This window comes from Hippopotamus amphibius, chromosome 2, assembly GCF_030028045.1.
Source record: "Hippopotamus amphibius kiboko isolate mHipAmp2 chromosome 2, mHipAmp2.hap2, whole genome shotgun sequence".
NCBI lineage: Eukaryota > Metazoa > Chordata > Mammalia > Artiodactyla > Hippopotamidae > Hippopotamus > Hippopotamus amphibius.
Genome location: NC_080187.1, coordinates 208,298,806 through 208,324,903, shown reverse-complemented (window position 1 = coordinate 208,324,903; position 26,098 = coordinate 208,298,806). Strand labels below are relative to the sequence as shown.

The 26,098-nt window shown below is 40.9% G+C and overlaps 1 protein-coding gene across 3 annotated transcripts in view; it reads left to right on the top strand.

Moving 5' to 3' along the window:
• The window catches only part of AAGAB (alpha and gamma adaptin binding protein), a 55,066-nt gene extending 30,468 nt beyond the window's left edge, over window positions 1-24,598 (top strand). For all 3 annotated transcript variants that reach the window (XM_057723533.1, XM_057723535.1, XM_057723536.1), the window contains 5 exons: window positions 16,863-16,945; window positions 17,809-17,905; window positions 22,617-22,721; window positions 23,164-23,213; window positions 23,860-24,598. In XM_057723533.1, coding sequence (XP_057579516.1) covers window positions 16,863-16,945; window positions 17,809-17,905; window positions 22,617-22,721; window positions 23,164-23,213; window positions 23,860-23,937 — 413 coding nt within the window. In that variant the 3' untranslated portion in view covers window positions 23,938-24,598. The remainder of the gene's footprint in view (window positions 1-16,862; window positions 16,946-17,808; window positions 17,906-22,616; window positions 22,722-23,163; window positions 23,214-23,859) is intronic.
• Window positions 24,599-26,098: the final 1,500 nt, after the last annotated feature.

Below are 26,098 nucleotides of genomic sequence, written 5' to 3'. Positions count from 1 at the left end.
CCTAGAATGTGTAAAGAACTCTTAGTTTAATAATAAAAAGACAACCCAATTTTAAAAATGATGGAGTTGAATAGACATTTTTCCAAAGGAAACACACAAATGGCCAGTACGCACATGAAAAGATGCTTAACATTATTAGTCATCAGGGAAATCATAACCACAGTGAGATACTACTTCATACCCACCAGGTTAGCTATAATCTGAAGAGACAATAACCAGCATTGGTGAGGGTACGGGGAAATTAGAAACCTCGTACGCTGGTGGTCGGAATGTAAAATGGTGCTGCAGCCACTTTGTATCAGTAGTAGTTGCTCAAAAAATTAAAGCACATGACCCAGCAATTCCACTCATAGTTATTATACCCAAAAGAATTGAAAAAATATGTCCACACAAAAACTTCTACACAGCTATTCATAGCAGCATGATTCATAATAGCCAAAAAAAGCGGAAACAACTGCTGACAACAATATCCATACAATAGAATATTATTCAGCCGTAAAAAGAAATGAAGCATGGATGCATGCTACAACATGGATGAACCTCAAAAACATTATGCTAAGTGAAAAAAGCCAGACACAATGGCCACATATTTTAATGATTCCACTTAAATGAAGTGTCCAGAATAGTTAAATTCATAGAGACAGAAAGTAGATTAGGGGCTCCCAAGGGCTGGGAGGGGGCTTTGAGGTTTGGGGTATGAGGTTTCTTTTTGGGGATGATGAAAGTGTTTTGGAATTATATAGTGATGATGGTTACACAACTTTGTGAATATACTAAAAACCACCAAATTTCATACTTTAAAAAAGGTGAATGTTATAATACATAAATGATATCTCAATAAGAAGGAAGGAGGAAAGGGAAGGATGGAAGGAGGCAGGAAAAAAGGAAGGGGAAGGAAGGAAACAGTACCACTAATGATGTTAGAAGCAGTGGTGGTGGTAGAAGGAAGTGAGGTGGTAACCGTACTAATGAGCTGCTTACGTACATACATTATCTTAATCACAATATCCATAAGAGTTAGGCTTAAAGAGGTCAAGTAATTTCCCCAAGTTCATGTAAGTCATTAGTTCTCAAACTTGTTTGCACACTGGAATCACCTGGGGAACTTTAAAAAGTACTGATGCCTGAATCCTCACTCCTGGAGATTCTGCATTAACTGGTATAGGGTGAGGCCTGGGCAAAGAGATTTAAAAAAATCTTCTCCAGGTAATTATCCCCAGGCAATTATAATATGCAGCAAAGTTTGAGAACCACTAATATTAGCTGTTAAGTATCAAAGCCTCTGATTTGAACTTAGATCTTTATAATTTTAAAGTCTCATGCATTTAACTGCTAAACATGTAGGCTTATAATTTATTAGGTTGTAATGAAATTTCTCCTTTACTGCTGTTTCTCTAAAGAATCAAGTGACAGTTCCCCGTCCCAACACTGCTACTTAGTTGTGTGACCTTAGGTAGATCTCATTCTGTCTAGGCTTTATTTTTAATCTGGAAAATTAGTTTGGGCTCCCTCCATGGCTCTGGCTGCACAGTGAAATCACCTGGGAAGCTTTTATGACCTATACTGTCTGGGTCTCACACAGACCATTTATCTTAGAAGAGAGGGGTACAGTATTTTTTAAGCACCTCAGGAATTCAAATATGCAGCGCTGGTTGAGAACCACTGACATAAATGATAGTCGTCTAGTTCTAACTTGTAAGATTCTGTGCTTAATCCATGGGAGTAAACTAGGCATTTTGAAAGCCGTGTTAGTCCTCTGACTGGCTTGCTTTCTCCCATTCCTAAATCATGTAGTTTTCACAAGTCACTCCTCTGACTTACAAAGCCAGCGGAAAGAGACAGGACTCCACCCAGTGTATAGAGACACAAGTGAAAATAGTGGGCCATGTCCTCCATGTGTCCTTGGTACCGATTTCTAGTTTGGGCTAGTAGGACAAGGTCACCAGTTCTTGTCTTAAATAATCTCCTTGAGGTCAGAAAGAAATAATACAGGCTTTATAAGCACCTACCTGTCTGGGGTGCAGTTGAGACCCTAGGTGTAGCTGTATCATTTGAGTTTTTCTTCTGTTGACCTCAATTTTCTCACTGGTTCATAATTGAAGATCCAGTTTCAAGTGTTTATTCATTTATTCAGAAGAATGCTTATTGAGTACTAACTGTGTGCCAGGCATTGGTCTGTGTGCTTGGGACATATCTGCCGAGACCAGCTCGGCGACTCGAGGTGAGTGACGGGTGCCACAAGCTTGAAGAAGACACAGACACAGACTGAAGAGAAAGATGGGACCGGGGGACTCAAGACCTCTAGGATCAAGAGCCCTGCTGACTCATCCCAGGTTGCTTTTATTGAGTTCGTGGGCTAACATTCTCAGGTTACACTCATAAACAATCAAAGGCCTCACATGACTGAGGCAATTATCTTTGTTTACTTCCTGGGTCTGAGTTGAGCAGGTGTGGATTTGAGCTGGGTGTGGAGAGCAAAACAGCCCTGGGGGCAGGAGACCTCTCTCAGATATTGGGGGTCTGTGCCCCACCCGTGTTGGCCCCTCTGTGACTGTGCCTGTCTTAGGTTGTTCCTCCTCTGAGGAATCTTACCCGTCTTTGGCTAACCAGCCATCCCTCAGGACCAAACAGGGTGATATTAGTCTCCACGCCCCGCACCCTCAGCTCCTCCACTGCTCAAGCAGGACATTCTGAATCCCATCGCTGGGCCCACATACTTCAACATTTTCAAGGTTTCAAAAAGGTTCCAGAATGTCTTCCCACACATATCAGTGAACAAAACAGACACAAATTTTTGTCCTTGTGGAGTTTTCATTCTGGTGGGAGACATTAGTCAATAGACGATACAAGTAATTAGTAAGTTGTCCAGTATATTAGAAGATGGTAAGTGATATGAAAAAACATAAAGCGGGGTTAAGGGTATTGAGATTGCTGATTGATTGCAATATTAAATAGGGTGGTCAAGGTAGATCTTAAGAACTTGCGATTTGAGGAAGGAGGTGAGGCATTTGCCATGTGATATCTGGGAGAAAAGCTTAGCAGGCAGAGGGGATAGCTACAGCAAAAGCCCTAAAGAGAAAACATGTCTGATGTGTTTGAAGAATATCAGGGAATGTACTGTGGCTGAGGAGGGGGGAGGGTCAGAGAGATAATGGAGGACCAGATTATTTAGGGTCTTATAGGCCATCATGGTAACTTTCACATTTTCTCAAAGTCAACTGGGGAGCTTTTGCAGGGCTTTTGCTGAGTAGAAGAGTAACATGATCTGACTTCAGGTCTAAAAAGAACACCCTGGCTGCTTTGTGGAGAATAGATGGTGGAGGTGAGGAGGAACCAAGGTGATCTCTCAGGAGGTGATTGCAGTACTCCAGGTGAGAGATAGTGATGGCTCAGACCAGAGTTGTAGCAATGGAAGGAGTGAGGAAAACTCAAATTCAGGATCTCTTTTTAGGTCATGCCAGCATGGTTGATGGTTTGGGTATGAGGAATGAGAGATAGAGGGCAGTCAAGGAGGACTCCAGGATTTGGGCCTGAGCAGTTTGAAGGATAGGATGCCATTAACTGCAGTGAGGAAGCTGCAGGTGAAGAAGACTTTGAGGCGCAGGGTAACATATCAGTAATTTAGCTTTGGACATGTTAACATTGAGATGGGCACTAGGCTTCCAAGTGGAGATATCAAGTAGCCAGTGGCTTGGTGCTTGGAGTTTGAGAAGAGAGGCACACGCACGTCATTTAAAACCTTGAGCCTGGATGAGATCACCAAGGGAGTAAGTGTAGTAAATAAAGAGGACCAAGGACTCAGCCCAGGGGCATTCCAACAGGAGGAGGATGGGGGAGAAGAGAAGGAACCAGCCAGGGACACTGAGGGTGATCAGTGAGGCAGGAAAACCGAGAATGCAGGGTCCCGGAAGCACAAGTGGAGTGTTGTCAAGGTGGGAGAAGTGGTCAGCTGTGCCAGATGGTGCTCACAGGTCAAGTAAGGTGAGAACTGAGGATTGATCTTTGGGTTTAGCAATGTGGAACTCATCCGTGGCCTTGAGGAGAGCAGTTTCGGTGAAGAAGGTTTGAGAGAGATTGGAAAGAGAGGAATTGGAGATAGTGACTATAAACCACTCTTGAAATTTTTGCAGAAAGAAAGAGCAAAGAAATAGGTACTAGTGAGAAGAGTGTGCTTGAGTTTTATTATTTTTTAAGATGAGAACAAGAACAGCATGTTCATAGGCTGAAGGGAAAGATCCTGTAAAAAGCGAAAAAACTGATGAAGGAGAAGAGAGAAGGGAGAAGTGCTGGAGGGGTGTCCTTGAGTAGGTGAGAGAGGGCGGGCTCTCGTGGAGGGGTTGGCCATGGATGGGAGGGGGAAAGTGGATCTTAGAAAGAGGTAGGAAGGGAGTATGTGGGTGCAGATGTTGCTGGGTGGGGGGGTGTGGCATGGAAATCTGTGGAAGTTTCATCTGATTGCCCCAGTTTTCTCAGTGAAGTAAGGAAGCGAGGTTATTAACTGAGGGCAGAAGGAGGTTGGATTATGATTTGAGGAGAGAGAAGAAAATGTGAAAGTCATCTAGGAGAGTGAGAGAGTAGATGATCCTAGGGATGTAAAATAAAGTTAAAATGGTAAACATAAACGACTGCCAGACAGCATAAAGGGGCCCACTTGAAGTTTGCTTTGGTACATTTAAAGTGAGGCCAGGCAGCATGAGTGTGTGTATATGCCTGTCGGGGGCGGGGGGTGAAGGTGGGGATAGGATGGGGGGGTCTTTTCCCCAGCTCTCCCTTAAGCTACATGATTGCAGCCATGGAATCATCAGTTGTGCTTTTACCAGGCAAGGGTATCACGGCAAGAGAAAAGTAAGGGATTAGGTTGTATACATAAGAGAATGATTATAATGATTGACCATGGGATTTAAGCTGGGTAAGAAAGGGAGAGAGAAAATCAGTGGGGAGAGGCTCAGTGAAAAGGTGATAGTTTTGAGGTCCCCGTGGAGTTGAAGGATAATTGGGTTGAGCTACTATACGGGAGGGAGGGAGCTGGAAAGATAGGTAACGGTCGGAGAGTGGAACGCACGAAATTGAGACTATGGAGGGGTTGTAGCTGGTAATAATATGGCTTAAGCTACGACCACGGGAATGTATGGCTCAAGCAGGTAGAGGACAACATCTGTAAAACAGAACCTTACTGAACCAAGAGTCAGGTTCTTAGAAGACTATCAGTGTGCATATTTAACTTGCTAAGAATCCAGACAGAAGTAGTATTAGAGAAAATGACAGTGAGCCAGTAATTAAAATTGTGAAGAGGGACTTCCCTGGCGGTCCAGTGGTTAAGACTCTATTCTCCCACTGCAAGGGGCATGGGATCGATTCTTGGTCAGAGAACTAAGATCCTGCATGCTGCATATGCGGAGTGGCGCATCTGGAGAAAAAATTGTGAAGAAATGAGGGAAAATGGTTGGTTGATCTGTTGGATGATGGTAGCACAGTGTCTTAGACACTTGCCTTCAGATACGGTCTGTGTGAGAATGTCAGTAGGCTTTTATATTCAGAGGAGGTTTTAGAAGTAACTTAATCCAGTGATTCTCAACTGAGACCCACTGGGAGTAGGGGAGTATGTATCAGATACTACACACATCCTCTGGAGGTATTTGCCTGGCTCCCATTGACAGTCACTTTGACTAGTAAGCCAGTATTACCAATTGATTGATAGGATGACTTATCACTCCGATGCATTTAGATAAAAAATTCATGGGACCTTTTGAGCTAGTCTGTTCTATCCAGTACAGGAATGGTTTCCATAGCATCCTTGCCAGATGGTTGTCTACCGTTTTTAGTTGAATGCCTCTCATAATAGGTACCTCAGTACGTTGTGGAGCAGTGCTGGAAGCAGTTAACTGCATAGAGAAATCAGAGAACTGTTCTGCTAATTCTCAGCAGATAGACTATCTTAGGCTGTTAGTCTGGGGAAAGGATATTTTACTTTGTGTCACAGAGCTTAGAACAGTGGTGAAAATTTTCTCTGTGATGTATTTTCCCTGTGTCTCCCTATTACTGGCTTTCATTTTGATCACTCTTCTTCCTAGTCCTCCTAGGAGGTGAAGAAAGTTGCAATGGAAATGATTTAGCTCGGAGCTATTGAAGTGATCAAGGGGATGGGAAGGATAGAGATTGTCTGAAGTAATGAGTTTGGAAAAACCAAAGCTGTGAAGGAGTTTAATTGTAATATGTAGTGTAGGGTATGTATAGGGTAAATATGGACTCGATTTCCCAAATCCCAGAAGGTAATTTGTGGAGTACATTACACAAAGTGATGATCCAGGCAGAAATTAGAAATGGTTCAAAAGGGACGGCAGTGAATTCTCATGAATGACAGTTGTGCCTAGTTCAGGTTAGGAAGGAACTTGTGCTAAACTTTGAAGACATTTCTTTTGGAGAGCAATCATGTTTTACTTCCCAGTATTTTTCTGTGAAGTATTTTTTTCTACCAAGTCTCGTACCGGCTGTACGGATTACATGTTGAATTTTGTAGAATTTAATAAGGGGCATTGTTTTGTTTGGTATGCTAGTGTGTGTGAATTAGCCAGGGAAAGCATTTAAATAGAACATAGAATCTCCATGCATGCCTCTGGCATGACGTCTTCCTTTCACAGATGGGGAAAATGAGGCCTCAGGGAAGAGAGGGGACTTGCCCATATCCACATAGTGAGTCAGTAGCAAAGGTGAGACGAGAGGGCAGGTCTCCTGACCCAGGAGTGTTGTGTGTTTTTCCATTACAGTGTGTGGATTTACATTATTGGCTGGTTAGAGAAATGAACACAGAGCAGTTAAATAATTTACCCAGGCTGCATGGGAACTTACTGGCAGAGCCAGATGAGTTGATCCCCTACAGAACTCCCTCAGCCAAGGTGTTCTGCTGGCATGAGTAAGATTTTAATGAGACAGGCAGGAAGTAATGATCATATCAGAGTTTTTGGGTTTTCTTACTTATTGCATTTTAAATAAATCCTTTTAAAAAGGCTGTCTGAAATGGTGTTGATAGTAACTTTATCCCGTTGTTCTGCACTTAATCCAAAGTACAGATGAGGCTCCTGGATAGTGAATGTAATAACTATCCAGTTATGCATAGTAAAAGATTGTTCATTTTAAATTATTTCACTTAGGGTCACAACAGATTATTCTCTTTAGTTTGAGTTAAGACTTACTTGTACATGGTGGGTACGCAGTTAATGTATTTCACGTTTTTGAAACAAACAGGTTAAATTATAGTACTACAGTTGTAGGCAAATTATTATTCTAGAAAGATTTATAAAGCTTCTTGATATAGAGCTATAATTTCTGGATTAACTTCTAATAACCTAGTTTCATCTTCTTGGCTTTACCAATGTCTTGTTTCATAAGCGAAAGCGTTCATTCTTAACAGGGCATTTTCCACCCCCAAAGGGGTGAAAATTGATTCTTGTGGGGGGAGGGGGGTAAAAAATTTATTCTTGTTCGTTTGGCCCTAAGTAAAAATAAAAGACACATTTTTCATGTTCACCAAGAACTTTATTAAACAACATATTAATTAACAGAACAAACTTTTTGGCCAACCAAATATAAAGCACAGATATGCATATAATACGTAAACATAGATACAGTATATCTGTGATATTAATATTTCAGTGGGGGGACTTCCCTGGTGGTGCAGTGGGACACGGGTTCAGTCCCCGGTCCAGGAGGATCCTGCATGAGGCGGAGCAGCTAAGCCCACGAGCCACAACTACTGAGCCCATGTGCCACAACTACTGAAGCCTGAGTGCCTAGAGCCCGTGCTCTGCCACAAGAGAAGCCACCTCAGTGAGAAGCCCAAGCACTGCAATGAAGAGTATCCCCCGCTCTCCACAACTAGAGAAAGCCCACGTGCAGCAACAAAGATCATATGCAGCCAATATAAATAAATTAATTACAAAATTTGAATGGGGAGGGTGTACCATAATTAGGAAACAAATGTCTAGAAGGGCCCTGGGTTGGGGGGGGGGTGTCTTTGTCCCCAGTTCCTGGCACAGAGCTCCTAATGTAATACAATAAATTATATTTGGTTTTTGTCCTGGCTCCTGAAACAACTCCAGAGCAGTAAAGGTGAAAATAGCATCTTTTGTTCATTCAGTAACAGGCCCCTTTAAACCACACTGGAGTTTATGTTAATGGAATGACTTCTGGAAAGCCCCTGAGAATGGGAGAATGGTTGCCAGGGGAACCAACCTGTGATTAAATGGTTGGAACTTTTGGCCCCACCCCCACTGACTTCTGAGGAGGGGAAAAGGGCTAGAGGTTGAATTAATCAGCAATGGTCAATGATTTAATTAGTCATTTAATTCCAGTAAAAACCCTAAGCAATGGGATTTGGAGTTTCCAGATTGGTGAACACATTGAGGTGCTGGGAGGGTGGCATGCCTGGATACCTTGCTCTGTGCGTCTCTTCCATTTGGCTGTTCCTGAGTTATATATATATATATATATTTTTTTTTTTTTTTTAAATTTCTTTGGCTGCATTGGGTCTTCATTGCTTCGCGAGGGCTTATTGCAGTGGCTCCTCTTGTTGAGGAGCATTGGCTCTAGGCGCGCAGGCTCAGTAGTTATGGCGCACGGGCTTAGCTGCTCTGCAGCATGTGGGATCTTCCCAGACCAGGGATTGAACTTGTGTCCCCTGAATTGGCAGGTGGATTCTCAACCACTGTGCCACCAGGGAAGTCCCCTGAGTTATATTCTTTTATAATAAATTGGTAATCCAGTAAGTAAACTGTCTTCCTGAGTTCTATGAGGCATTCTAACAAATTATCAAACCCGAAGAGGGGTTCATGAGGAACCCTAATTTATAGCCTGAGGTGACAGCCTGAGCCTCGTTGTTGGTGTCTGAAGTTGGGGGTGGGGTGGGGAATGGGAGGACAGCCTTGTGGCACCGAGCCCTTAACCTGGGGTGGGGGAGGGTGGTGTCTGCGCTCAGTCCCTGTAGTGAGTGTCAGAATGGCATTAAATTGTAGGACGTCTAGTTGATGTCCTCCAAGAAAGGAGATGTGTTTGGTGTGGGAAAAAACCACACATCTGGTGTCAGTAGTGTTGGTTATGAGTAGAGAAGGAGACAAGTTCTTTCTTTAGGGGCTGTGATGAAAACAGTTGAGAAACACTGAGCTGAAGGATCTGGTTGTACATACTAAGCTCTACCTTAGAGGAAATCCCCAGATGTCATTGTATTCACTGTAAAGCTCAGACTTCTAGAGAGGTCAGCATTTCCAGTACATGCATTAAAGACTTCAAATGGTCCAGGAAATGAAGTGGTTAGAAATGCCTTTACAGCTTGGCACTGTTTTTTAGATGTCTCCATCCACATCAATTTGCTCACTGTAGAACCTTCCCTGTGCTGTCTTGCCTTATATTTCCTCCACCTGAAAGTCTGGCTGTGACTCAAGAAAAGGGATGTCGGTAAAATCTCAGCTGCCTGCTTGAGTTACCCCTCGGCTCCTGTTAGAGCCAGGCTTATGGCTGTGGAGACCTATCATTTGTATCTTTTATAATTAGGTAATGTCCTCTTATTATCATGAAAGAGAAACTGGGGCGGGGGGAGTGCTTTATGCCAAATGTGACAGATTTTAAACTTTGATCCCCCCACCCCCACCTCCCTTTTTGGTCTCCAGCCTTGTTGTCTTCTCTTTCTGTTTGTCTGGTACATCAGAAAGCCTAGCTGCAAAGTACTTTGTTATCATTAGGTAATAGAGGCATCACGCTCAATACTGTGCCTTGAGCTTGGGAGGCACTCAATAAGTAAGACTTGGTTTTAAGATCAAGGAAAAGAAGATGGTTAGCAGAAGCCTGATGAGTTGTTTTGTTTTGTTTCAGATGAAGTTGCTACTTGTTTCACATAGGAAGGTAGCCTTATGCACAGGATCCTTGTTTAGAGTGTCAGTTTAATGTTACCCCCAAGCTCCCCACCCCCCGTCCCAGGCTTTGTCACCTGAGCACCGGTGGGTGCCATGGGGGGTTTAGTTGGCTCTTGGGTGTTCAGTGGGTTTTTGGTTGTTTGTTTTTGGTTGTGGTTTTTATTTTTACAAATACCACCGCTGAGGGAAGGGCCAGGAAGGGAAATTCTGTGATCTTTTACTGTTTCTAATCAGTGAAGGCGGGATTAGATTAAACAGATATTACAGGGTTGTGACATTTATCCCCCAGTGGTAAGCAATAATTGTGGAGATTGGATTTCAAAAGCTCTGACAATTTATTTTCAATTTATCTATTAAAATATTTGATACCCAGTGATGCAGGTGGGTAAAGGTTAAGTGGAATTTTAATAGTAGAAACAGTTCTTTCATATGGGAGTTTTCTATGTTTTCCCATTATAAATGAAAAGAATTGATCATCTATTACTGTATGTTCCCCAGAATGTACTTGATAATAAGATACCATGGCAGAAATCCCAGATTCCATTTTAAGGAATCCTTTGCACTGATGTACAGAGCAGTGTCAAGAATTGAGTACCAGAACATAAGGTCTGTCTGGCTACCTGATACCTGGGCAACTCTACTGAGAAAGTAGTTGTCTGGTACCTTTAATATAAATCTTTTTAAGAGAGAGTAAAAAAGCGACGATTAAATAAAAATTTGAATTTAATGCCACGGAAAATAAAACATCAAATTAGTGAATGGAAGAATGGTTAATGAAGAAGGTTCTAGTGGGGTCTGTCTCTGCCTGGGTGATTTTGGGAAAATGGCATCATATCTCTGGACTCCAGTTCCCTAACCTCTAGTATAGAGTAGAATTATACCAACATTACATTCTACGGAACTGAGTTCCTTGAGACAGAGTGAGTTGTTCCTCTTTTTTCATCCCAGCACCTAATATTGTGGAACTGAAAAAATGATTTGAATAATCTCTGTCAGTTGTCTCACTGTGAATGTTGTGGTCAAAAATAAAATAAGTAAGATATATATTGATTTTTAGGCAGAATGCACAAATTGGTGGAGGAGATTGTGTTGTAAAAGCAAAAGGGGAAGGAGGAATTGTGAAAAATTAGAAAAGATGGAAGGCAATAATTGTATGAGTAAAATAATGAGATTTTGTTTTTAAAAAATCACCCTGAAAATTGTCCATAGGCAAATAAATGGTGGGAAATCTCTTCAAATTAGTCACCACGAAGGCGCTGCAGGCCTCCTTCGGTGGCCACCTTGCAAAATATTTTTGGTAGTCATTCTTTGGAATTATTTTTAGAGCTGGTTATGAACCACATAAGAAAAGTCATCCTTTTCTTCATGATAAAGTTTTGTTTCATTGACTCTCATTATTCCCCACACTTGGTTCTGAATGGTTTTGGACTTGATTGTAAACGTTCCTTTAGAGGATTTCCAAGAGTGTGCTTCAGGCTCTGGAGATAGGATTTACAGTGGAACCATTATTGGAATCAGTGTAAAGCTTTCCTTTACAACTTTGGAAAAAAACAGTACTCATTCTGATGTTTAATTCCGTTTATTAGGAATTTGTGTGTATGTGTGTGCAGAAAAAAAGAGTAGGAGGACATATACCAAAGTGTTAATTGGCATCTTTGGTGATTTAGTTTTCTTCTTTATACTTTTCTCTATTTTCCAAATTTTATACAATGAACAAATCATTTACAATCAGGAAAAAGGGCAAAAAAAATAGTCTGGTTACTTTCTGGTCACCAGAAAGTTCATTATATGTTCAAGTATTGGCAGAGACAGTTCTTGACTGGTGCGCTCGTGTCCCAGGTATCAGAGAGAAAGCAGAGATTCACTTTTCTGAATCTTAAAGTTGATGATAGGGCCAGATTTAGTGCTTAAGCCTATTTTTCTAAAGAAGGGCTGTTTTTAATAATGTACTTTAAAGTTTTACCTTTTTCAAGCAGTAGTTTGGTAAAAGAGAATAAATTGGTTCTAATTCTTTTGTGATTTTGAAAACATTTCGTTTTAATTTGTCAACCAGAAGTGGCATGTGAGATAAAAGTATACACTTATTTTCCTAATACTAATGAAATCATTTCGGATGGAATACTGCTTTAAATAAGTTTTTATGCACATAGTATGGTGTGATTTAAAAATTTCATTCAAAAATAGGTACAGCTTCTCTATATAAGTTGAAATAGTTTAGTTGTTGTCATGGTAAATTTGATCATCTTTGCGGGGAGAGAAAGAGGATGTAAAGAAAAAAAAAATACAGGAAAACCTGAACTTCATAAGATGATGCCAAATAATTTCTGCTTTGAAGAAGTAAAAGCTGAAATACGAACACAGAAGATATATAACAGATCCTCCAAGGCATTTGGGAGGTGTGGTCATGGAAATTCTTAATATTGTGAGCAGTATAAATTTGAAGTAAAACCTTCTCTAGTGCTGGCAGCCTCTGTCTGAAGTCATGTCAGGCTGTCAGCGGGTATCTCAGCATCCCCCTGCACAGTTTAGCAGACTTACACTGTGGTAGGTGGAAGAACGCTTAGCTCCTCTTTCTGTCTGCAGGGAGTTTAGAATACAGGTTAGGACGGCAGATAGACTCAAGATGGGTATTTATACTAGCACAGTAAGGACAGTAAGGCAAATGACACTGAAGGAGCTGAACATCTAGAAAAGTTTCCCAGAGTAGGGGGAGGATATTTGTAATGCTGACAGGTTAAGATTGAGTCTTAAATGCTTTTATTATTTTTCCGTTGAAAAATCCATTCAAGAAATGACTTACAACCTGAGTGTTATAGCCCCAAATTTCCTGTCCTAATTAGATCTATATCAGTGGTTCTCAATCGAAGGCAGTTTTGCTCCCCCCTGCGCAGACATTTGGCAGTGCTACAGGCATTTGGTAGTACAGGCAGGGATGTGCAGGACACCCCCCTGCCCCTCCTCCCCATACACACTCAAATATCAGTAGTGTTGAATCTGAGAGACCCTCATCTACATATACTTGACGGCCAGTGAGGGGACACTGGGGCCTAAGCACCTGTCTGCCACTAGCTTTATGTGACCATTGCCTCCAGGAGTTGTGGGGGCTGGGCTGGGAGAAGTTAATGAGACGCATTGAAGTGGCATACAATTAATTATTCAGTCCTCAGCTGTTTATCTTAGTTCAGTTGAAATCAGTCTAAACCAGGGACATAATGAAGAATTACTGACAAAAGAGAAACTATATGTGAATAAAAAGACATCTTCTTTCATTTGATTCAAGTTTGTGTTGTTGTATGAATGTCTCTGTGCTCATTATATGATACCTCTGGGCTTAATGGAAATTAATTAGAATCAGAGAGTTATGGATTTCACGTTCAGGTTCTAGCTTTGTGACTTTGAATAAGTCACCTAATCTCTCTGAGTTATAGTTTACTCTGTAAAAAAAGATAATAAAATAAATCCTCTGTAGAAGATAAATAACAGTGTGCCTTAAGGTTTGTAAAGAGATATCCAGATAAATTTCATATATTTCAAGTTTTCTTGTAACTTCTTATTGAAAAATAAAATCTCCTCCACAAGGCTTGAGAATTTCCCATTGCTAACATTTATTTTGGAGGTTATGGTTTTGTTTCTGACACTTCCTGGAAGAATTTTATGCAGATGACCAGTACTGAATTAGTATTTTTAGGACCAGAGTTTAGTATGCTTACTATTCCTTCTAGCATAATTTATCTTACATCACTTAACAACTTCCCCTTTCTGCCGCTCTGAAGTTCCAGAAGAATCAGCTGAGTGGGTAGATTAATTAAATCCTTCCTAGTCTAGTATTTTGTGGTGACAGTAAAACCAGAGACGCTAAAGCCAATTTCAACAACTATCTGCTAAAAGAATAAATCCTTCTTGATAGGGATGACATTTCCATGCCCTGAATCCTGGGGAGAAAAATCTGGCAAACAGAAAAAGATTTAGGTAGTTCTTTTCTATGATAACAATAGTTTTATAGTGGGTGCATGTGGCCAGAATTTTGCTAAACATTGAACTAGGGAAAATGAAGAGTTTCTTTAAAACTGTAGATGTATAAAACATCCAGGTTTTCTGAGCAACATTAATGTGGAAGCAGTCTGCTTTGGATAAACAAAAATGAATTGCTTTTCTAATTGTGAAAATTTACATGTCTCAGACTTCCTTAAAATATAAGCAGTGGAACATACTGAACTCACATTAGTTGACTAAGTTCTCCATTGTTTATAAGAAAATACTGAGCAGAAGTTCTTCCAGCTTACCTTAGCCTGAAACCAATTATAAACTCATAGTCATCTGTGGACCTTAAAAGGATTCTGGAATTTAAGATCCTTTTTTTTTCTATTAAGTAATTTAAAATACCTAATTCAGAGTCAACTATCAAGAGAAGCTAAAAAATGCCTCTTTACTTGATAAAATCACAAACATCTAGAGCAGAAAGGGCCTTAATAACCATGTCTAGAAACCCTCTGTTTTTTAACAGAAGACTGAGGCACAGAAAGGTTGACTAACTTTTCCAAGGTCATACTGGTAGGCAGAGCCAGGAGTGCAATCCAGGCTTTCTGACCACCAGGCCAGTCTTCTTCCCACTATTTGGACTTTTCCATAATTTTATTCATAATTAGAATTAGGACATTCAGGTTTCTTTTTTATTGTGGTAAAATACACATAGCATTTAATCATTAAATATTTAAAAATCTCTTTAAATAGGGAAACACATGAATATGGAACAAAAGGCAAAAGGTACACAAGGTTTATGGTAAATAAACGAGTCCAGCTCCCTCTCACTCCTGTCCATCCTAGGTCCCCTCCTTGGAGGCAGTCACTGTAAAGAATGAGGCATTTTAAATAGACCGTTTTGGCCTCATAACATGTCTAAATTGACATTGTATTTTATTATTCTTCAGGGGTTGCAGTTTGGCCTGCCAAGTTTAGGTAATGCCCAACAAAAGGAAAACATAAGCCGTGGAATTGGAATATGGAGAGATTTGTGAACTCATTTGAAAATTACCCAAAGTTGAAGTTATTTCCAGTAATGGAAGTGAGGGCTTTCTTGCATCGGTATTCTATGACTCAGATAATGCCTTTTGTACGAAGGCCTGAAGTATTTTATAAGAGCGCTCATGTATCCTCATGACATGTAAAGTCCCTGAGTATTGCATAACTGCATACAACTGCTTTAGAGTCTATAGCACATTGGCCACAAGAAAGAATTATGTTGATGTTTGAATAAACACCCCAGGCTCTGTGAAACCATCACAGTGTGAGACAGCACGAGGATTTTTGCTTCTCTCAGCTTCTGAGCTTCCACTGCTACTTTGATGAAACCTTAGCGCCTGGTCCTTGGATGGGGCACATCCAGGCATTGGGCCTGGAGAGTCCTCACAGACTGGACAGGTTGGCTGAAGGAGTGAGAGGGGGCTCCAGGAGTATATGTGCACCTTTGGTTGTGGAGCAGGAAAGGCAGCAGGGCGGCTGCAGGCTCTTGGTACCACCCAGCACCTTTGTAGCCGTAAAGCGCAGGTGCTGACTCTGGTAGATAGCCGCGTGCAGTAAGTAGGTGACTGCCCACGTGCTGAGAGGTCAGCCTGGAAAAAGCTGCAGGCCTAGACCCCACATGCCTCAGTCAGGCTTCATTCCAGTTTAAAAGACAAATCTCCCCAAGTGAAAGGGCAGATGAAGAGACTGCAAGTGGTTATCTTTCTGTGACAGTCTGTGTGACTATCTGACAGCAGGTTTCACCTGGCAAGGGAGAGGACCTAGGAAATCTGTAGGTTGTCTGAAGACAGATGAGAATGGGTCCAGGGAAGCCACAGAGCGAGGAAAGGGAGGTGGGAAGAAGTTGTCATTTTGAGAGAGCAGTTCTTTGACTTCTGTACTGCTAGACTCTTGAATTATGGGTTTCACATTCTGTTCTCAGGCAGTGTTCTTTTGTTTGTTTGCTTGTTTTGTTTTTGGTTTTTTCCCCCCCCAACTTTCCTGATCCTAAGGACTCTCCTGGAGTACTTGCTGAAAGTTCAAATTCCTTGCCCTCTGTTCCAGAGACTCTGCCTCAGTCTGAAGTTGGGTGCCTGAATACTGAGTAGTTTTAATAAGTATCCAGGTGATTCTGGGGGACACTGTCAGATCAGGGCTGGGTTCTGACATTTTGCTCTAGATTTGTCCTCCATTATAAATATAAATATCGAAAGTATTCAGTCTTAACTGCATGAACAGAGCTTTATTTCAAGAAAACATGAAAGTTCATTTTTTAAAAATATTTATTTGGCTGCAATATCTATTTATTTATTTGTCTTGGTTAGGGCACACGGGATCTTCATTGCAGTGTGCCAGCTTCTCTCTAGATGTGGCACACGGGCTCCAGAGCGTGCAGGCTCAGTAGTTGCGACATACAGGCTTAGGGTTCTCTAGTTGTGGTGCACGGGCTCTAGAGCGCACGGGCAGAGTAGTTGGGGTGTGCGGGCTTAATTGCCCCATGGCATGTGGGATCTTAGTTCCCTGACCACGGATCAAACCTATGTCCCCTGCATTGGAAAGTGGATTCTTAGCCACTGTACCACCAGGGAAGCCCCAAATGTTCATTTTCACATGATAATAATGCCTTGGCATTGATTCTTTTTAATGTTTTTTAATTGTTTAAAACACTGAAGTTTTAGTGTTCATAGTAACTGTTAAAACATCAGTTTTGTTAGTCTTTGCAAACAGAACTAGTGAACGGCCTTTTGTTTATTGTAATGTTCCTGCCATGTATTTGATCTGGACTAATACTCTGTGATTTAAAACTTATCCAGAATTTAGAGACTTTTGTAATTGATAGTAACTACATTTTATAGTTAGCACTTTTATAATGAGGAAATAGCTATTATTTCATCATCACAGTCATTTTAACAGTTTTAAAGGTAAATTAAAAATTTCAGTGATTGTATTTTTTCTTTCCAGATAGGAACCAAGGCTTTAGCCTTCTCAGCTCATTGGCTGGAGCAAACCATAGTATTGGATCAGCAGAGACCTGCCATTCAGAGGTAAGTTTTTCCTGGATCTTTTCTCTGATTTGGCTTTAATTTCTACACGTCATTATAAATCTTTACACCATTCTTTATTTTTTTCCTTTCCATTTAAGAAGTGACAGAGAATATTAGGAGTAGGTAAAAGGAGAATCTAAAACAGCTCTCTTTATGACTGCTACCTGTTAAGAGCAGGCTAGTTTGGCTTTAAAGCAGTAAGCCCTTTTAAGATGTTTGCAGTTTGGGCTGTTCCGTGTGTTTTTGCTAGGGTGCTTTTAAAAACGTGCTAGGATTTCCTTGAGGCATAAAGTTGCCCCCAGATCTTTAAGAATAAAATAAAATTAATGGTGCTTTTTAAGTACTTCCTGTGTACTGTATAATCTGAGGCAAGGTCCTTGCCCTTAATGAGCTTAGTAGGTTGATTTCAACCCTCTGTCCTTAAGGACTGTGGTCCAGGTCTGCCTTGGTTGGCAGGTTGGAACTATGAGCACATGATGTAGTGCCACATTGTCTTTCCAGGATCATCTTCTTCAGTCTCTGAGCTGTTTGTTTATTGTAATGTTCCTGCCATGATAGGATCTTGTACATTTTCAGATTTTGAATAAAACATCTTAAACAAAACAAACAATATATTTGAATAGTCAATAGAAAAATCATAATACTTTAAAATTTTTCCTTGAGGAAAACCACTCCTAAGTTAGTGAATTTTTAGCCTTCTTTTTTTTTAATATGGCCTTGATCCTTCTTCCATCTCTCCTTGTGTCTAGCTCCTGTTACTGCTTCTCTAAAGCTAACCAGTGAGTGGAATTGTGAGCCTTTTTGGATTTAGTTAGGAAGCAGTCTCCTATTAAATTGTTGCTTGTGTGTATTTTCCTCAACAGCAGTCCTGTTTGCCTGCAGCAGAGAGGACTGAATCCCTCTTGGATCATCGAGGTGGTGCATCTAACGCAACAGACACTCAGGTCGATAGTATTGTGGGTAAGCGCCTCTCTAGCTGCCAAGTGACAGCTCTCTGGAACTTGTAATAGCCCATGTATTGGAGCATAAATCATCTAAGGGGAAATTGACTTTAAATGAGACCGAGGGAAAGAAATGGATATGGTGCACCCCAAATGACTGTTAGCCTTATGGACGGCTGTCAGGAAAAGGAGGGAGAGTAAATACATTACAAATCTGTGGGCACCAGCATCTCGCTTATTCTCTCAGCAGGATCGTGATTAAGATCATCTTAGCTAAAGCAGACAGAACCAGGTGGTGAAACAGCTTTATATCTCCATATTCCACAGTTTTTTCATAGTATTTCGTAGTAGTCAGAATTGATGATAACAGGAATAATACAGCTTTATAAACCCTCTCATACCCTTTTAAAGTTCTTTTATGTCCCCATTCTTATTTGGTAATGAAGTTTGGCAGAGAAGTTATTTTACAGAAATGAAGGTGAGTCCCAGAGCAGTTTAATAACGTGCCCAAGAGCATTTAACAAGAAGGTCCTGGAGCTGAAACTGGAATCCAGTTTGCTGCCCAAAAGCCAGAAAACCAAGGAGCACAGTTGACAGTAATTACGAGGGCGAGTCAAAACTTACCCGCACTCCGGTTATATGAACACTTCTGTTGGCCGCACTGTCTTATCAGCACTTTCCGTTCAAGGCTAGTGTCTCCCCAGTCACTGCTGTGCAGGTGTGAATGTGTTACATCAGTTCATTTGTAACTGCAGTGTGAGCAAAAATGGATGCCCCGCTTGTGATTTGCACAAAAGAAGAGCCACGTGCAGTGATAAGTTTTTTGTGGTCTGAGGGTGGGCAGAAGTGCATGGTGTGCACGTTCGCACACTTCTGCCCACACTGTCAACACTCTGCAGAAACTTCGTTTGGAGGTGTTAAAGCATCCTCCCTATAGTCCTGATCTTGCTCTGTCGGACTTTCACCTGTTTGGTCCCCTGAAAGCAGCCCTACAAGGATGAAGATTCACTTCTGATGAAGAAGTGAAGACAGCGGTACATTCATGGCTCGCAGCTCAGCCTAAAACATTTTTTACTGAGGGAGGATGAAAGCTTGTTGACACATGGACAAAGTATATTGAAAAGCATGGAGACTATGTTAAAAAAAATGATGTATTTGTCTTTTCTAAAAGTGAATTAAAGTAACTCTACAGCCGGAGCACAGATAATTTTTGACTCACCCTTGTATAAACGTTCTTTTGTTGGGGAACTACTGACATCACTAATTCTTTTTATGCCACAGAGGGCCCATGTGCAGTTTTTTAAAAACTTTTTTTTTTCTGTTTATAAGATAATCCTTGTAGAAAACTCGAATGATTGGTGATAGAAACATATTAAGAAAAAAAAATTGTGTATAATCTCTTTTCTTTCTGGTTTATTCAACCTTGTGCTCTTAATTGAACCCTTCATATTAGCTTTTAAACCTGCTAAAGTCTCTGTCATGAAAACAAACCACTGACCACACTGAAGGAGGTGGGGAAAATAAGAACTAACTTAAAGAACTTGGGAAAATGATATTCTGACTGGATACCATGAGGCCAAAACAAAAAAGAACTGAACAGAAATCCTGCACTGGGCTTAATAAATGTGATTCTTCCGGGGGTTCAAAATTCTAAAATTTAATATATTTTACATATATTATGGTTGAAAGAATAAGAAAATGTAGCTTAGATGAAGAGAGCTGAATTTCTCACTGTCAGAGAAAGAAGTTACAAATAAGGAAAGGGGAAAGCTGGGATGAACCCTGTAGTACTGAACTAGAATTGAAAGTATCAGTATGAACTCTTAGGTTTTTAAAATATACTTGGAGCAGTAGAGAAATAAATATAGATATGTGTCTGCATGTGTGAATACATATATATATTTCCTAGCTCTGTCCACTAGAAAGCCTAGAAGCAACAGTACTCTAATAGCAGGGGACACAGCATTTAGATCTTGGTTTCTAAATACCATTCTCCAAGAAAAGGTACCAAGGCTACTTGGAGAAGTGATTGATTCAGGGCTGGGGCAGGAAAAATGCAGGATGAACCTGGAGCATCATGGTGCCAAGATAGTAAGGAAGTGCTCAAAAAAAGAATGGGGCCATGTTGAAAGGGCACAGGAACCAACCTGAAAGAGCTTCCAATGGCTCAAGGCTGGAACAATTTGGCCAGCAAAGTAAATTAACATAGTATTGGGCTGTAACCCATAGGATAAAAACATATTCATGAACCCATACTAATTTAAATAAGTAATTGAATAAATATATAACTGGAAAAGAAAGGGCTGCTCCTCCTTACAGAAGAATTCCAATTAATAAATGTAGATATTATGAGGGAAATAGAAAATCACCCTCAGCCACACACCACAGTAATAGTCATTGCAGGCAAGATCCACTGATGGATGGTGAAATTGGTAGGTGAAAGTTTGAGAAGAAACACGACATTTCCATAGTCAAAAAGTATCTTTCCCAAGGTATTCATTACAAAGGGGAAAATAGTAACTCTATACTGGAAAAACCTGGCAGACACCCCTTTAAGTGATGAAGATCACATCACCAGTAATGAGACGTGTTGACATCCATGCGTCTCATTACTGGTGCACCCCCCCTGATGCACTGAAAGGGCACTCACTTCTGTGGTATTCCTGCCAAAGGTCCATAACCTTAATCTACTAATAAGGAAACATCAGACAAATCCAAATCGAGGGATATTAAAAAATAACTGGCCAGTACTCTTCAGAAGTGTCAAAATCTTGAAAGACAAGGAAAAACTTAGGAACTGCCCCAAACTGGAGAACACTAAGGAGATTTGACAACTTTCTGTGTAGAATCCTGAATTGGATCCTGGAACAGAAAAAGGATATTAGTGGAAAAACTGATGAAGGTTGAATGAAGTCTGTAGTTTAGTCAGTAGCATTGTTCCATTATTTGTTCCTTCTTGGTGTTTATAATTGTGCCATGGTTATATACGATGTTAACACTAAGGGAGGCTGGGGGAAGGGCATATTGGAATTCTCTATACTATTTTTGCAACTTTTTGTGAGACTAAAATTGTTTCAAAATTCTTTAAAAAGGTAAAACCAAATGAATAAAACACTTTGTCAACCCCACATCTCCCTCCTTTCTTTACTTATTTCCATTCCTCAGCTCACTCCCATCTAGCTCTTGCTCCCGTTTTCCTCTAAAACAGCTCACCAACGACTTCCATGCCGCTCAGTCTGATAGACGTCCTCCTGTCCCCATCTTGACCTCTTGGTGGCATTCAGTATTACGAATCAATCCCTTTCTGAAACACTATCTTCTCTTAACTCACCCAGCACGTCTCCTGATGTTCTTCCTACCTCTCTGATGATTCCTTCTATTCCTTTGGAAGGTTACCCTCCTTTACCCAGTCTTCAAATATTGCCATTCTTCAGGGTTCCATCTAAACTTCTCTTCCAATCCTGTGTTTAAGCATGAAGTGATTCTATCTACATCCACAGTTCAGTTATCATGTATACAGATAAATCACAAATTACTTATCTCTAGCCCTACATACCAACTGCTGTCATGACATGCCCATTGAACTAAAGCAAATTTATTAACCAAATGCATCTTTAACATCAAATTATCTGTATGATATGGTAGTGGATGCAGAGAATGATGTTATCATCCTTGTCTTCAAGGAGCTTATAGTCTGAAAATGCAGAGACAGGCCTTACAATGTAATGGGTAAAGTCATGGGCTTAGAGTCCTGGACAGCTGGGTTTGAATCATGGCTCTATCACTAGTAGTGAGATGACCTTGAGTAAGTTATTTAGCTTCCGTGGGCCTTAGTTTCCCCTTCTATGAAACAGGGGTAACAAATCTTTCTTCACAGCACCATTGCAAAAATGAAGTGGAATCATGTAAGTTAAAGCACTCAGTGATGGAGACAAAAGCAAACTCTCTCTCTTACTGTAGTATTTATTATAGTAACGGTGGACACATGCCAGAATACAGAGTAGTGTATGCCAGTGCCACGACAGCTCTATAAATACTAAGTATGGGACACATCCTAAGGAAGGAGACCTGGGAGCTGGGATGGTCAGAGAAGACATCCTAAAGGTGGCTGGCCTGGAGTGGAAGATGAGTGAAAATTCTGATTAACGACAAACTTTGATAAAGAAGCCACATGCCAAGGTAGAAATAGTAAAGGATTTGTGGTGAGAAAATAGGAATTTAAATTGGCTCTACCTCTGAATAGCTGTAATTTTAGATGAGTTCATTTTTAAACCCAGCTTGCTTCATATGTAAATTGTGGACAGTGGTATCTGTCCTAACCACCATCTATGGTTGTCAGTAATAGATGTGAAAATATTTGTTGTCCAGTAAAATATGGTATAAATTTCAGGCATTTATTGAATCCGTGGACCTTGGTGCAGGGCATGACTTTTAGAATTGGAAACACGTAAGTCTGAATCCAAGGTCACACCATCTCAGAGCTCTAGTTTTCTCTAGAAAAGTGGAAACAGGATTCCTTGCCTCATTACAGTATTTTAAGGATAAAATGAGTTACTGTTTATTTGTGAGGGCCCGCTATCAGCCAGGCAGGATGCGGTACCATGAGCTGTACAGCTGGTCCACAGTGGACACTCATTCAGTGGTAACTTTTATCAAAGCCAGATTGATCGCTTTAGGATTCTGTGTATTTAGTACATACATAAATAATGTGTGGCGAATCCTTTTTTCAGATCCCATGTTAGACCTGGATATTCAAGAACTAGCCAGTCTTACTACAAGTGGAGGAGATTTGGAGAATTTTGAAAGACTGTTTTCGAAGTTAAAAGAAATGAAAGGTAATCAGATCCATGTGTCTAACAGGTTCCCACATTGCTGCTCCTCGATTTTACGTAGTAGGATTTTACTTTGTAACTGCTGACTGCATTCCATACTCTGCCTCATCTGAGAAACTTGGGTACTGGGGGACTGTGGTAAAAATTTCCTTGGGAAAATTTTCCTCTTCATTTTTTTTCTTCTTACTTTCCCTTCTTCTCTTGCCTGTCTCTGTTTCTTTCAGTATGTCTCATTAACATGGAATCAGTAAGATCCCTACCAATTTACTCACATCATTCCCATCTGGAAAATTTGGAAGACCTAAATTTCCTAACAGCTGTAATGACTACACCATAAACATGTGTCTGTGAAACCCATCTCTCATCTACTAGTGTTAGAACATCCATGCACTCCAGGTTGTCCTGTGCTATTAGATGAATTTCTTAAGATATATTTTCCCCCTAGACAAGGCTGCGACGCTTCCTCACGAGCAAAGAAAGTTGCATGCAGAAAAGGTGAGAAAATCAGTCAGGTATTTATTGAGTACTTACAGCAGCTCCAGTGCTATAAGAGTTATATATCACACTTGTTTACTTCTAAACTGTCTTACTGTGAACTTTTTGTTGGATATTAACTTATAACTAATTGAATGTTTACCCAATAGTAAAATAGTTGCTGCAGTCAAACCAAGATTTTTCCAGTGTATGTTGAGTGATGGGAAACAGTGAGACTCAGGGTGTTTGCCTTCTTAGCTCTTAGGCTGGAAAACTCTTTATTTTGTTTGGTTTGGTTTGGCTATTACCAACACAACACGTGTTCTTGGCAGGAAATGTATATAGTTTATGGTATTCCATTGTATGAATGTGTCATAATTTATCCAGTTCCCTTTCGGACATTTAGGTCATGTGCCTTTTTTATTTCTGTAATAAAGCTGTGCATATCCTTATACATCACCTCTGTATACAGCTCTGATCATATCCTCAGGATAAAGTCTAGGAATAGAAATCATGGGTCAGGGTGTTCGAGGGTTGTGATAGACGTTGCCAGAGCGCTGGAAGGCAAGGTGTAGAATTTTAAGTCTTAATCAGTTCTGTGTTTGACATATGAAATGAGCTGGAATATAGGTGTTGCCTAAAATGTGTTGCTTGCTTCTCTCCACAGGTGGCCAAAGCTTTCTGGATGGCGATTGGGGGAGACAGAGATGAAATTGAAGGCCTTTCATCGGATGAAGAGCACTAGGTTATTCACGCTAAGGCTTGGCTAACAAAGACCCTAGCTCTCTCTTCCTGAGATACTTCCCTGCTCAACCCAGTCATCTTTTGCTGACTTCGCGTCACCATGTTGGCCGCCTGACTTGTTCACAGGGTCCCGTTAATTTTAGGTTTCAGTAGGGGGTAAAGCAGAAATCTCTCCTCCCTCAGTATATTGTAAGGGAGTGCGAATGACAGTAAGGAGTGAGAAATTTTCATATACTTTTTTGCTCTAGGAACAGGAGTAGGATGAGGCCCAGAGGCCTGTAGGATAGGCCCAAGTTAAAGCAGAAGAACCACTAAGCCATTCCTAGCCAGTCTCTTAAGCAGCACTCCCTGCGTTCACACGTGATCACTGCGGATCGGGACCTTGTGTCGCTTTTCCTGGGTTCTGAATCTTTTTATGTTAAGGAACTTGCTGCTCTGGGTGTGATGCTTTTGATGGGAGGAAAGGAAGAAGCTGCAGATTTGATCTGTGCTGTAGTTGAGATTATGGGCCAAAGCCACTGGCCCGCAGGTAGTCTCTTGGTTAAAAAAAAAAAAAAAATGCATCTGGACATTTCATTTGAAATATAGTATCCAAGCTCAGGCTAGAAAGTATTGAGAAACCATTGTGAATTTTTAGACTGTAATAAGTGATGCAAGGGTTTCCTACTCTGGTAGGGATAAAATAAACCCTTCTCTACCAGGTTGGGGGGGTTGGGGGAGGGGGGTGAGAGAGAAACTTAAGGAATTCCCTGTATAGGCCATGGAACCAGTATGATCATATCCTGAGATTTCTGCATTAGTATTACCGTGGAGAAACTTTTCTTTCTTAGAGTTTGCTACTTGAGATGGCAAGAGCTGTGTTGTCACAACTCATACCCTCAAAACAAGGCGAGTTTCCTCTTATCTCTCTGAAAGCCAGAGACCACTGCCAAAACACTAACACTAAGGAGTGGGCTTGGTGGGAAAGGATGTGAAATGTTAGGCAGTGAATCCCTGAGTACCTTTTGTTACTTCCAGGGCCGGGTCGTCAGCTCCAGGGGAACTGATCACCAAGGGGCAAGTTTCCAGAGGAAGAGTGGGAAAGACAGCAAATGAAATCCTTATTTCGGTTTTTGTAGGCACTTTATAATGCATGTCATGAGCTTTCACTGTGGCAGTCACTGCCATGGCTCTAAACTGGCTCAGGGCAGGACACCTGGGCTGAGAACTGCTGGCCTAGTGTGGGTATGAACCCCTTAGGTCACCAGCAGAAACAAGTTTCAGACCCCTCTGTGTAGCACCTTCTAAGCACTGAGAACCTGCAACAGGTGGCAGAGTGACTGCAGTGCTCCAGGTTCTGGGCCAGGGTGACCACAGGAGGGAAGGTTTCAGTGATTGGAGCCATTCCAGGGAACACTGGAGGCTATCTTGCTTGATACTTTTTTTCTTTTTCTTTTTTCTTTTCACTGTTCTGAAGGTCTTTGAGACTGTAGTTTACCACCATTCCATCAGTGTTTCTTTGAGGTGAACTGCATCAGCCGTTGACTGGGAACACAAGGGAAGTTGGCTCTGGGGTTGCAAAATGAAAGGTAGAACATGTTTTTCTTAAAACATTGAAAGCTTTCAGAAAATACATTAGGTCATGTGGTTAGGGAAAACAGACTAGAAAAAGCTGTGAACTTGATTTTGTGGATTAAACAAAGCCAGGTGATTAAAATGTGATTTACTTATAAAGTCTGCTTATGTGTATTTTTATGATTTTGTTGTTTTCTAGTAGGGGATGTGGGGCTGGGGGGCGGGGAAGCCTTCCTTCATTGCATTAGGCATAAATAGCAAATAATGTTTGTCAAACTCACTGTTTTAGAATCCACCACTTATATGTATAATAATATCAAGTCATGTTTTTAAGATCTCAGCTCTCTGGGGGTATTGGCCTCTTCTAGGGGACATGTGAGATTAAAGTATCCAGTGGTATCTACTAAAGGCCCATTTTAAGGAGAGTGATCATGAGCTAATAGTGCAATAGAAATTGCAGTCTATCTAAAGTGATCTATGTACACGCCACCGTAAGTTATTGTGGACTGTCCACCTGGGATTTAAAACGAGCGCCTCGGCTTTTTTTTTCCTTAAACATTTTTCTATTTCTGTAACACAATGTCTGGCACGTAGTGGGCCCTTAATGT